The sequence below is a fragment of the Strix uralensis genome, chromosome Z (genome assembly GCF_047716275.1).
Source record: "Strix uralensis isolate ZFMK-TIS-50842 chromosome Z, bStrUra1, whole genome shotgun sequence".
Taxonomy (NCBI): Eukaryota; Metazoa; Chordata; class Aves; order Strigiformes; family Strigidae; genus Strix; species Strix uralensis.
The window spans coordinates 46462203-46475443 of NC_134012.1; the positions used below are offsets into that span (position 1 = coordinate 46462203).

Consider the following 13241-nt stretch of genomic DNA (forward strand, 5'->3'; position numbering starts at 1 on the left):
AATGATGAAGTTGCTACCTTCCCAAGAAACTCTTTCCTGATCTTAAAGGATAAAGGAAAGTTACCAGCATGGCTTGGGGGGTGGGGGACAGGGGAAAGGCGTGGTCTTGGGAATGTTGGGAGTCCTTGTTTCTGATTTGTTTGAATCTTTTACTTTCTTTATAATGGGAACCCCTAAAGCTTAATCACTGGATATTACTACCTTTATAGCAGAGCTAAGTTAACGTGCTGCACGCATTCTAAGTTATACGCTATTTAAAATCAGGATTATTTTTTTCTACCTCCTTAGTTTTGCCTCTTTAATTAAGCCTTAGAAAAGTAGTTTCAGAAAATCGTATTTACTTACTCATGTTCCGTTTCACTGTGAACAGCAAGGTTTTTGTCTTTTTATAAAACAAATACATTCATAGCTCAAGCAAGAAGACATTTAAATAGGTATAATTTAAACTAGCTGCCCAGTCATAACCAGAAATTCATCCACACAATGTTTGTCACAAGGGAATGGCTCCTGGTGTTCTACACATTCCGTTCCACAGACAACCCACGGTCTGGTCTCTGCACCTTTTAAGTTTTATAATTATGCCATGTACAGTGGGATGGAACAGGTCAGAGTGCTCTTCTGGTGCATAGTAAACCTTGCACTATGTTCTGGAACATTATATTCTGGGCAGAATAATTTTTTATCCAACACTGAGATTGAATAAGAACTTTCATACAATTCTGGAGAGGGTACGGTGAGGAGGAGCTGGCTGGTATGAATATGTTCAAAAGAAGCATAAAGGCACATGGCCTACTTTCACATGGGCCCCGATATATAGGCTTTGGAGAATATCAATCTTTGTGCAAGGTCAGGACTTCCTTTGGAGAGGAAGACTGGCATGTAAACACCAATCCTTATCCTACTCTACTGGGATAACTTCAGTGTTTTTAGGATCCTCCATTTCCCTTGGAGGATCTGATGGTATTCACCAAGGTACTGAGTTTCCCTGTTCTCCCCAGAGTTGTCTGTCCTGAAACAAAAAAGCAAACCAGGAGTATTGTTTCATGTTAGAGAGCTTTAGATTTGCAACCCTACTGCAAACCATTATAGAAAGTAATATATAAACCAGGCAGATTATAGCATAGCCTCATGGAAACAATATTCTTCATCTCTTTCCCCTTATTTGAAGAATTATTCAGCTTTTGCTGATGAATATAGACACAATAATCAGAATAAATTACAAATAGAGGAGAAAAATACGTGCACTACAGGTATTAAAAGGACTTATGAAAATGGCAGATCAATGAACTCTAGCCAAGTAAGTTGAATGTGTATTTTCTAACCTGAGTTCGAGAGATTTAAACTTTACTGAGAAGTGGCTGTTTTCCTCCATAATCTGAGTAAAGACTGGCCATTACTAGCAAAACAAAAAATTCCCATTGATTTTACAGGATGTTTGCTAACTCACTTTCTAACTCTTTCCTCATGTAATCTTCATTCCCTCAGAAAAATAGTGGGGAAAAGGTATTTCTTCTTTAGCTGGAGAGCTGGCATTAAGAATATCTTCATTAGCTGGGAAAGCCAGTTCCTGCCCCAAATGGAAACATGCTTTGCTATACTTGAATTGCCCCAGCACTATTACCTCATGTGTTTGTGTGTCTTTAAAAGAATTATTCTGCACATAGATTTAATATTAAAGTGACCTGAATTCTGAACCTGGGGGGTTTTGTGTTGGTTTTTGGTTTTTTTTTTTTTTTTTTTTTTTTTTTTTGCCAGAATGTACGTGTATACAGAATGTATTTATAGTACAGCTTCTAACGGCTGCCGCTTGCCGCTAATAGGCCAATACTATGCCAGATCAATGAGACTATGCTTTCTAGGTCCATTATATCAGTAAATCAAGAGTGAATTAATTTTTTCCCCTCTCAATCTTTGCTGTCTGAGCGTTGGCCCCTCCCCTTATGCCGGTTTTCCTCTCCTCGCAATGCTTCGGGAAAGAAAGTGCAAGTACCCCTCCGCTTGCTTTGTTTAAATTATCTCCTTTCTGCCCTGCTTGTCGCCCAGGGAAGCGGAGGAGCGAGGCAGATGGCTCAGTCTGCCTGGGAGAGACTAACCTGGCTGCTCTCTGAGGAGGGCAGGAGGGAGAGAGCGGGAGCAGCAGCTCTCACTGCAGCCTGTTTTTTTATGCGGGCTGCCCCTTTCCGCTCAACCAGTACCGCCTGCCCTGAGACGCGGGCTGGTCGCCTCCATCCCGCTGCATTTGGTATGCATGAGCTCTGCCCTTCCCACGCAGGCGGCTGCTTTCTTAAGGAGGCTCGGTGGCCGCAGACGCGCTGCTCGCTCGCCCGGCCCAGCCCAGCCCAGCCCAGCCCAGCCCTCTGCCCGTGCCGGGCCAGCCCTGCCCTGCGGCTCCGCGGGCGCGGGCGGGAGGGATGCGCCCGGGACGCCCGCGCCCCGGCGGGCCGGCTCCGCGGTAGGCGCGCACGGGTCTGCGGCTGATCGCCCGGTGGGATTTGCGGAGGGTCATGAATCAGACCGATGCTCCCCGGCCACTCAACTGGACCATCCGGAAGCTGTGCCATGCCGCCTTCCTCCCCTCCGTCAGGCTCCTGAAGGTAGGGTGACAGCCTGCTTTGAGAACCGGTGTCGCCGCTCAGCATCCCCCCGGAGGGCTGCAGACGCCGTTGCTGGAAAGTTAATTCCGAAATAGTCCTAACTTTACTGTTAATTAGCTTCCCTGCTGCCTTTGAAGCCCCTTGCGAGTACCTGAAGGTACCAGAATTGTCTATCCTTATTCCAGTTCGGCATATTTATCTATCAAGAAAGGTCTGTGAGAGGGGTGAAAAGGGAGTGAGGGATGGCTGGATATCACCTGTGCTTCTATTTGCCTTGTCATAAAAAACATCAAGCCGTGAACTTCTAGGGATGGAGGAATCCGTTTCTAAGGTGTCTTCCTTTGTGAACCATCCTCTGCTCTCTGTTCTTTGGGGTTACTTAGTCGCTAGGAAATACTCGAGGGTCCAGTACCACTCAGACCAACTTGTAAGTGGAATGGTATGTGAGTGGATAAAAATCACTGTGGTTTGTTGAAAGATGTACATAGGAACAGGGTCAGTTAAAGACTGGCAGTGCAGGCAGCATCAGTGAAACTTCCAGATGATGAATTTTTGTTTGTTTGTTTAAACCAAGTGGCACAGTTTTAAAGGTGTTTTTAAATGTGCTTTCCTAGGAGATAATTATGAATGATTTGTAAAAATTATTTGGGATTATAGACAGCGGAGGGCTCTTAATCTCAGCGTGCAAAGTACCACTACTGCTGATGTCCCACTGAAGCCGTTTCAGAGGCATTCGTAACTGGAAAGGAAAATATCTCAAACCAACTTTTTGATGATAAAAAGGTTACATTAAACTGAGAAGTCTTCTTTGTTCTTGGAACTTCTTAATTATTTGGATTATACAATGAAAATTTAAATTATATAGTCAGGTCCCTTTAGGCTTCTGCAACTGTAATATGTTTTATAAAATGTTGAAATCACGACACTAATCGCAATCCATCTTAGTACTTAATAGTTTGGCTCTGAAATATGCAACCGGGTAAAACATGGCTACTCTAACAGTGTATTAGAAGGTAATGTTTGATATAACCATTTGATTTTGTGTAGGTAGCTTTGAAATTAGGTCAGTCCTTACTAATGCAACATATTTGAGCAGTAGTGTAGTGTATGATAGTGCACTTAGAGACATATATTCCACGTATAGTTATTGTATGTATCATGCACAAGTGACCATACTATGTATCATAACAGGTATTTGTCACATCCTGACAGGAAGGGGCTACTGCAGAAAAACATTTCTGTTTCCAAACCAGATGTATGGCTGCTGGGAGGTACATTGAGAATAGAAAGAAGATAAAACCTAGATTGGTGAAAAATCAAAATATAATTAAATACAGACAAATCAAAAAGTGGTGTTGATTCTCTTGCAAAGGCTTCCCGCCCCAGAAGCACACATTAGAATATCCATATTCTACAAGTCAGATGCATTTAAAAAACCATGATTTTTCCTGAGGTGTGAGAACTCAGATGTGGGGAACATTATTATCACTCTCAGTATCAGGAAAAGAAAAAGAAGTCTGTAATATTTCTTTTTTGGCAGACAAATGTTGCCCCCTGTGTATGGTTTCTCTTCATTGCATGTTTTAAGGATGAACATTGCGATTAATTATTAAAAGAGCTGACTAAAAATTATTTTCTGAAGCTACAGCTATAACCTTTTAGGGCCAGATAGGGAGTGGACTCTGCAGAGTTAACAAGAGCAGGGCAAATAATCAGAGATAAGCAATCTCTGCACAGAGAGGGTGTGTGAGGTGTGGGAGAGACCACGGAAAGGAAGTGGGACTCTGGCACCTTCCTGAGCTGATGAGAAGAGCTCGTTGTTTGGAGAGGGAAATGCGTATATCAGCATCTTCAAGGCTCCCAATCAGCTTAAAATTTTGCTTCCAGTATATACTTCTTATCTTTGTCTTTTATTATTTAACATGCTCAAAACAAGTGATTCATGTAAGAGCAGGACCCCATTGCTACTTCCCCAAAAGATAAAAAAGCCAACCTGTAGGAATTCTCTTGTCATGAAGAGCTATTAAGGAAAGAGTGTGATAACAGCAGCATTAAGTTACTAGATGAGCAGTATAAATATTTTCCTGTTTTTCCTCAGAAAATTTGAAAATTTTTATGTATACAAATTCCCTCATCAGAAGGGTGTTTGTATTCTTTTGTCTTTTGTATCTTTCTTGAAAAAATAAACGCACGCTTCTTTTTTCCTAAATGAAAGGTACTCCTGTAAATCCAAAAACATTGGAAAGACAAGTGCAATAATCTAAACTCATTTTTTAATTGCCCAGTTTCCAAATGGATTAAGTGGTTTTAAGGGCTAATGCAATGTTTTCTCGGTAGATATCCAGAAGACCCTTTTTTTATACAGCCTTTCTCTGCAGAGAATGCCCTCAGTAACAGAATAAACTTTGCAAAAGCTGATATGTAATGGCACATTTTTATTATTATCTACTTTATCTATGGCTGACAAACTCTTAATAAATTTACAATGTACATTGAAATAGAGTAAGAGAATAGAAAATATTGTGTCTTTGTCATTTCCATGATTTATTTTAGTCTACCAGAACAAAATAACGAAATGACATCATTAAGTTCAAGGATACACCTTTGCCTGAACTTGTAAGAATGAGAGATAGCAGAGATTTCCTGTTTTACACATGAAAAAAATCACTGTAGCATGACCTGGACCTTTGTAATAAACAGCACAAACTTTTCAATAAACTTCTCATTGAGAAGACATGGCATTAAATGCCCTTATCCTATGGATATACTTTTAAGTGTAGCATCAGTGCTTTCACACTGATGAATCTAAATAAACACTGGAATCTAGGACTTGCATGGAGGTCTCGCACTTTGTGTTACTCACTAACAAATCTGTAGGATTGTCTTGAAATGACTGTTTTAAAATAAATAATAAAAGATGTTATTCTGCAGGTAGGCTATGCCCTCATTCCGTTCTGTTGAAATGGTGTGCAATGCTCAGTTGCCTGAACTGACATTTGATATCGCTCTGGCCACCAGTGAATTCATTTGATTTAGATAAACGAAGATCATTTGCAGATGCTGTCCAGCTTTGCTCCCTGTGCTTTTCTTCCAGGCGTGTGCTCATGTTCTAAGTGTTCTAACCTATTTCACTAATACCCTCATGTTTAGGTAAGGTTTTATAACCCTGTTTTCTCAGTTCTCCATTTTCTAACAGGCACACAGAGTACTAGGAGCTGTATTTGAAGTACAGATCAAAACAAATTACTGGAGAACATTTTTACAACTGTGTCATTGGCTCATCCTTCACTGCTCCCATTTTTTCCCCTACTAAATATTTTCTGTAGCACGTTCCATGCTGGTATTTTTGTAGGTGTTTCAGTATGCTTAAACACACACTAATGTACCGTGTAATGCCTTCCCATCAGAAATAAGAAGATTAAGGAGTGCCTTGAGCACATGTGCAGAGAGCGTGGCTTTGTGCAGAGAGGGGAACTGTTATTCTCCCGAGATGGTCAGGTTACTTTCCAGAGGTGGCTTTCCAGCCATGGCTTGTGCAGCTTCTTTTTTTCTACCCAAGTTCTGAAGCTTGTTTCTTTGTGTGTTTGGCCAAGGTCTTGCTACCTTGATACTTTTTTAATTCTTTTAAGGAAGCATTAATATTAGTGGCAAGCAGTCCTGATCCACTTTGTGTCACTGTATATGTAAGAGCTATTGTTCCAGTTGCAGAAAGCTCTGGTGGTCACATTAATGTTTGTTTTATGGTGCAAGAGAGTTTCTGAGTCTCCACATGCTCAAAGAAGAGATTGCCTCTCAAGAAAGGAAGCCAAGTCCAAATAGCAGGATTTAGAGAAAACAGACAGTTTAGAACAATGTGTACTCTGACAAAATCAATGAATGACATCATACTAAAGACTTCACTCAGAGGACCTTGTGACCTAGGAGAGACTGCACATGTTGCACTTCTGCTTGGAACAGATATGATACATGCCATGGATCAAGGAATGAATAATACTCTAAAAAAAACCCTAAACTGAGAGTAGACAGAGGACTGAAAAATAAAAGGTCTGTATTGTGCAATAAGCTTAACACCACAGATTGAGACACATGCATGTGTAGAATACTGTACTAAACATTTGGAAAGCAACAAGTTACCCAGTCTTTCTTAATAAGACTACTAAAATTTTTTATCATGAGTTTGAATTGCATGTCAGTAAGTAGACTGGGAAGGCAGAAACTTTGGAACGCCAGAGGAGAGGAAACAGGGTGAATTAGAAGAAACACTGTAGAAAATGTTTTGGCTAATTTTTCCTAGCATATAGCTCAATAAAAATGCCTTCTCAGCATTACCAAATAAATACAGAGAACATTTACCTAACCTGGCCAGCAGCCTAATCTAGCTCCAGGAACTGCTGGAAGCTTAAAGAGATCAGACACTAAATTTCTTATGAAATGGTGAAACTAGATCTTATATTTTAAAATAATTTTTATTTGATTGCCCGACCAAGAATGCATAAGGGGTAACACAAGAGAAAACTAAAAAGCTAAGAAATGGTTCATTAGAATGAGACACAGTGTCTTTTAAGTGTGAGAATATATATATATGAAATTCTGGCTGGGCTGAAATAGTGAAATAGAAGTTGGACAATATTTCTTCTGCTACAGAAAGTTTGGTTATGACTATAAAGGAGGTATCTGCAGGAATAAAGACTGGGGAGAATGTGGCAGGCTTTATTAAGGTGCATTGTGAAATACCACACTGTTCAACAGCTTAAGTCAGCTAAAATCTCATTGTTATTTCATTACCAAATACAAAGGATACTTTTAAAAAAATCTGTTTTGGTAAACAATGAAAAGTTTGCTTCTGCAGAATGGTTGAAGAATGAAATGTGTTCTTTATAAAACAGTAAATATTTATGGTTCTGAACCCTCTACTATGAGAAGAAGAGGCTGTAAGAGAGGAGAAAGCAGTATCTTTTAGAGCTGATTTTATTCCTCACATGGATTTGAAGAAAAAGGTTCTTGGACTGATAGAATACTCCTGTAACTCAGGGAAGATACTTTTGATAAATAATTTTAAAAATTATTTGTAAGTGGATTTGTGTACCATAATCATGAGATAGTAATGTTAGATTGTATTACGATCTTCAGAAAGAGAACTGTAAATTTTTTATGCTATGTTATTCACTATCAATGAGAAAACGAGCAGAAGTCTAGACACAAAGGCAGTCAAAATGTGTAGATCCTTTTAGCTAGTCTTTGATGTCCAGTTGACAGTGCGGTCTTCTAGCTTCTCAGTGTTTAATAGTTAAGAATTGATTCTGATTATTATTTTAGTTAATTTACCATATCCACCTTTCAAACTGCAACAAAATGAGAGGATAGGTTTACTAACTCGTGATTGAAAAACTGAGATACTTGGAACAAATCCCAATCCATACTGTTACCATTAGTGAGCTGGCACACGAAATGTTTCTGCAAGTAATATGCACATTACTGACAGTAAAACGAGGGTAGTAATTCACCTGTGCCTGCACTCAGCTGCTTACTGACTTAAACTGTAATAAGGAATGAGCCACCACTATGCTTCCTTCAGGAGGATTTGATGCATTCTGGGAAGTATTGACAGTTCAGCTCTTAGGATCAGACTACTTAAAACACAGGCATGTAGAAAATACCAGCCAATGTAACAAATGTTCTTGTAAACTCTCTAATAGAAAAACAAGTCACACCTCTCAGTATGGTGGGATGCTTTATACAATATGAATGACAGATGAGTTTTAAGAGTACATATAAATTTCGTTCATAAAGAAATTATTTGATAAACAAACTTCTGTTTTCCTGCCAGAAAGATCATGGTTATATCTATTACAGTTGCAGTAGATGTTGCATGTTTTTGACTCTAATTCACAGATTTTCTGGGGTGCATTATTTGTCCTTAGAAGCCTGGAAGCCATATTACCAGCAAAGAGAAAGATCTTGTTTTCTGTGTTCTGCTCCTGTGCTATCAGTTTCATCATATAAGGATGGCAAGAAATAGACCTGGCTAGGGCATTGCTGCGTCTTTGCAGTCTCCTGCTTTATCACCAAGAAATTCATTTAACACCCCAACTCAGGGGAGCAATGAATGTTCCAGTGTAGCTTCATAGCACCTTTGCACAGGTATGCTTCCATTACTGCTGCTCAACTGTTAGCTGTGCCTCTACTACTTCACATTTTATAAGCAAGTAATGGCAGCATGGTGAAGACATTTTACAGCTGGGATTGAAGAACTGATGATATGCCTTTTGGGGGTTGCACATTCCCAAAAGCTGCTTATTTCCTGAAGTCATGCATCTCACTATTGAGCTGATCCCTCTCACGTGGCAACTGGGCATGTTCATGTGTAAGGAGTTTTTGACAGATTATGTCAGTTCATTTCTTCTGAAAGGGAAGGAAATGTGGAAGCTGATAGTGATTTTTCCTTTTTTATATACAGAAGCAGTCACTTTGTGTGGTTAATTCTTTCGTCCAGTGTACATTTTTTATGTGATCTAAGGTGAATCAGAGCTTGTTAACAGTTTGCCTTGTTGACTGAATGTTTTCCGTGAATATGACTCAGGTTGGTGACCACTGACTTGGAAGTGATATAGCAGCAAATCAGTTTCCACAACAAGAAATATTATCCCAATTAAGAAAAAAGAAAGGGAGAGATCAAAACAAAAAGCCTTGCAGTAGAAATCATGTTTCCATGGGATAGCCTACATGTAAAAGAGGTAGACACATCAGTGCGATTTTGAAGGAGGAGGCTGTAAGTCTAATAATTTCACACAGAGGGAAAAATAGTTTTGATTTTCAGGTTGGAAAAGGCTGTGTGAATGCAAAGTTTCTTCTTTTAAACTAGAGAATTTTGGAAAAAAATGGCTTTTCTTTCTAGGCCATGTGAGTGCTTCTCAAAAAGAAGTGATAGAAAAGGTAATATTAGGTTTTCAGTCTTAATGCACAGCTACGGTACAAAAACACCGGCTGTTTTAAAGTAAGGATCCAGTAAAAGCTACAGGTTTTATCCTTTTGCATGTCAGTATTATTTTGCAGTGCTTTCCCTAAATCCAGCTGTTGCATTAGTGTCTTTACCTTCATCTTAGAAAATACAGTAGGATTTTGCCACCTTCTGTGCCTCATGGCCAGTGGGCTACAGTGGCAAAGGTGAGGTATCACAAGGAGTCATCCAGGGTTGTCCATGTTTCCTGCAGGCAGAAGGACTTGGATCATAAATGATCTCTGCTTCCCTTTTAAGATTTGAATACTTACAGGAGGTCGCAAGTGGCCTCAATTCCTACTGGCCTTAGTAAGAATTGTTAATATATGAAGCACTGCACTAAACTTGCCTATCAGAAGGTAAATGCAAGTTTACTAATTTGTGACTGCTTGAGAGAAGCTTTATGGTCTTGTTTCCAGAGAAACTAAAAAAAAAAAAAGGCCTTTTTTATGTATATTAACTTGTCGTGGTTTGAGCCCAGAGGACAACTGAGCACCACGCAGCCATTCACTCACCCTTTCCCCCAGCGCTGAGAAAGAGAAAATGAAGCAAAAGGCTCAGGAATTGAGATAAGGGCAGGGAGGGATGACTCTCCCAATATGGTCGTGAGCAAAAAACAGGCTTGTTAGGGGAAGAAAAAGAACATCACTTTAATTCTAAACACTAACAACAACAACAACACTTAACAGACAGCGTAGGACCATGAGAAGCATTACCACATCTTAAAAACACCTCCCTCCACCCCTCCCATCTTCACAGGCTCAGTTTTGTTCCTAATATCTCTACCTCCTCTACTCAGCAGTGCAAGGGCAGGGGATGGAGGGTACAGTCAGTTTACCACTTCTTCCACCAGGTGCGGGGGAAGCACTCTTCTGCATTCTTCACCCCTGCTCTACATGGCTCCCCTCTCATGAGAGACAGTCTTCCATGAACTTTCTCAGGTGTGAGTTCTTCCCATGGGCCACAGCCATTCTGGGGCTGCTTCAGCGTGAGTCACCCCTGTGTGTTGCAGTTCTCCCAGCGCCAAACTACAACAGCAGGGCCTTCTTCCCATAGAGACCCAGGGGTCTTCCACAAGCCACAGGTGTATCTCTGCTCCAGTGGTGACCCCCCATGGGTGGCAGGAGGGGGCAGCCCTGCCATCTCACCACGGGACACAGGGGAGTCTCTGCTCCAGCACACCTCCCCCACCTTCCTCCTACTTCCTTCCACTGACCTCGGTGTTTGCATAGGTGCCCTCCTTGCAACTCATCCTCACAGGTCCCCACACCCTCCCAGGTTCCCCTTCTTAAATACATTATCACAGAGGTTCAGCCACTGTCACTAATTGGCCCAGCCTTGGTGCAAACGCAGGTCTGACTTGGAGCCAGAGGAGCTTTGAGAAGCTTCTCACAGGGGCCACCGCTGTAGCTCCCTCCCCTGCTACCAAAAAATCCACCACAGAAGCCCAACAGAATAGATAACAATTAAGGCTGGTTCTGAACAGACATATTGCTTAAAAAATAATTGTAAAATGCTGCTAAGTACAGAAGTCCTACAAGCAAGAGGCTACAAATACAATGCTGTTTAATGTGTTAGTGGAATCCTGTATTAACACCATAAGATTTTAATGTTGTTCTACAATACTGTTCCTTATGTTTGAAAGGGTGCCTTGTGAAAAAATCAGGGCACAAGATCATAAAGTGAAGCTGAGTGGTTTTATTCCACCTGAATTGCTAACAAGACTATGCTACAGTGTAAAAAGAAATGCCCTTGGGGCTCTCTGGAAATTTATGTCAAAGTCAGTAATAAAGCATGAAATAAAATCACTTCATCGAAAATATCTTTCATCCCCCAAATAATATGATGACATGAAACAGTCTGACAAAGTGTTTTTAGCAGCTTCAAGGAAGTTACTGAAGAAAATATCAGGATTCTTATAATGTAATTAAAACAATCATCAGACTGATTTTACATTAGTGAGAAGGTGATTGAGTGAAAACATTGTCTTTCCGTTGCCTTTTTTTTCACCTGCTGTTGGTAGATGCAGAGGGCAGATGTAGTAACTTTTACTGAGCCATCATAATTAAGAATTTAAGGAGGATGCACTGCATTGTTTTGTTACAGAAGGATTCCATTTTTTGAACTCTGTGGTTTACTGAATTGGCATGGCATGTTGCTGCAGGGTCTGTTGTAGTGCAGTATCACACTTCAGTTTCCCAGTGCAATGACTCGATGTTCATCTTTGCATACAGCCAGAAAGACAGACCAAAACTACAACTGGATGAACTAATTACAGGATATCCTGAGGACCTTCCTGACTTTTCTATGATTGTATGTAGAATTTTCTGTTTTCTGAATCACAGAAGGCATTTTCCAAATACATTCTTGTTCAGATTTTGGGTTCAGTACTTCAAATCACTAGGTGGTGTCTTATGCAGGAGGCCATATTTGATGAACAGTGTTTTTTCTGGGTGCCGATTCTGTGTTATCACATTAAAACTGTGAAGATCTGCACAACCTAGCCATAATACTACTGCTTTTCTCAGGTTTTTTTTTCCTATATTTCTCCCCACCTACCTGCTGGCCCTTTTCCTGAGCTGTATCACTCAAAGCAGTTTTCTGACATTTAGCTGCTTAGGCTGTACTCACAAAAGCAATAATGGTGCCAAGTTACGATGGCAATAATGCTAACAAATAATTTGCTACGTGTAGTCCAATGACTGAGCCATCCATGGAAGAGGTCAATTCCCTCTGCCTGAAGGATGAAGGATCAGGCATCAAGACTGCCCAAAATGCAATAACATCATGAAAATAGGATACATCATGGAAAGAAACTCCCAAAAGTTGCTTACTGTATCCTGCCACTAGCAGGACGACTCCAATAGTTTCTTACAGGTGTTTGTCTAAGTTCCTAAAGCCATAACCCTCAGAGGCAATCTTTTACAATGACCCTATCTGCCATCAGAAATATTTTTCTGTGGTGTCTGCCTGGATCTTTCTTGCTGGACTTAAAGTCTATGATTTCTTGTTTTGTCCACTATGAGCAGAGGGGACAGATGTAGCAACCTTTTGTGCTTAAAAATTCTTGTGTTGTGTTTGGAGATTGGCTAGTTTAATAGATCCACTCATGACATATGGCTCTTTGTCATCTTTGAACATAGATTATTTATTCCACTGTTTCCTCCATGGAAGTTAGACTGAGATTCCCCTGCTGCTTCCTTTTTTCTCTCTTTCTCTAGTCTTCAGGTGTCTTACTGGAGAGGCCAGCAGAGACATGAGGGAATCCTGCTCAATCTTCCATGCTAATCCTAACGCTATAAACTGGAGAAGGGTTGATAAGGAAACAGAAGCTTTCACAACCCTCCTTCATTTCTGTCTCCTGAAGAGACTAAGTAACATCTCTGTTAAATTTCCTACAGAGTCTTTTTGATTTAACTGACTTTATAAGAACCTGAGGTGACTAAGTCTTCAGGGAGAGCTTGGGGGGGGTACAATCACTTTCTGTTTGCATGGTAGAAATATTCTTTTTGTTTCTTTGCATAGTAGTAAAATCAGTGGTTTTTAATGGTTGCATTAGCAAAGAAATTTTGAAACTCAGTGTGGGGGACAATCAACAGCAGAGTACTTATTAAGACACTGACCTTCAAGCATACATGCTACCTTTACAA

At 40.4% G+C, this 13241-nt stretch overlaps 1 protein-coding gene across 1 annotated transcript in view; it reads left to right on the forward strand.

Moving 5' to 3' along the window:
• Nucleotides 1-2215: 2215 nt before the first annotated feature.
• Nucleotides 2216-13241, forward strand: part of TRPM3 (transient receptor potential cation channel subfamily M member 3) — a 307424-nt gene continuing 296398 nt past the window's right edge. Inside the window, exon 1 of the mRNA XM_074855487.1 lies at nt 2216-2594. Within this exon, the coding sequence (XP_074711588.1) occupies nt 2505-2594 (90 nt within the window). The 5' untranslated portion in view covers nt 2216-2504. The remainder of the gene's footprint in view (nt 2595-13241) is intronic.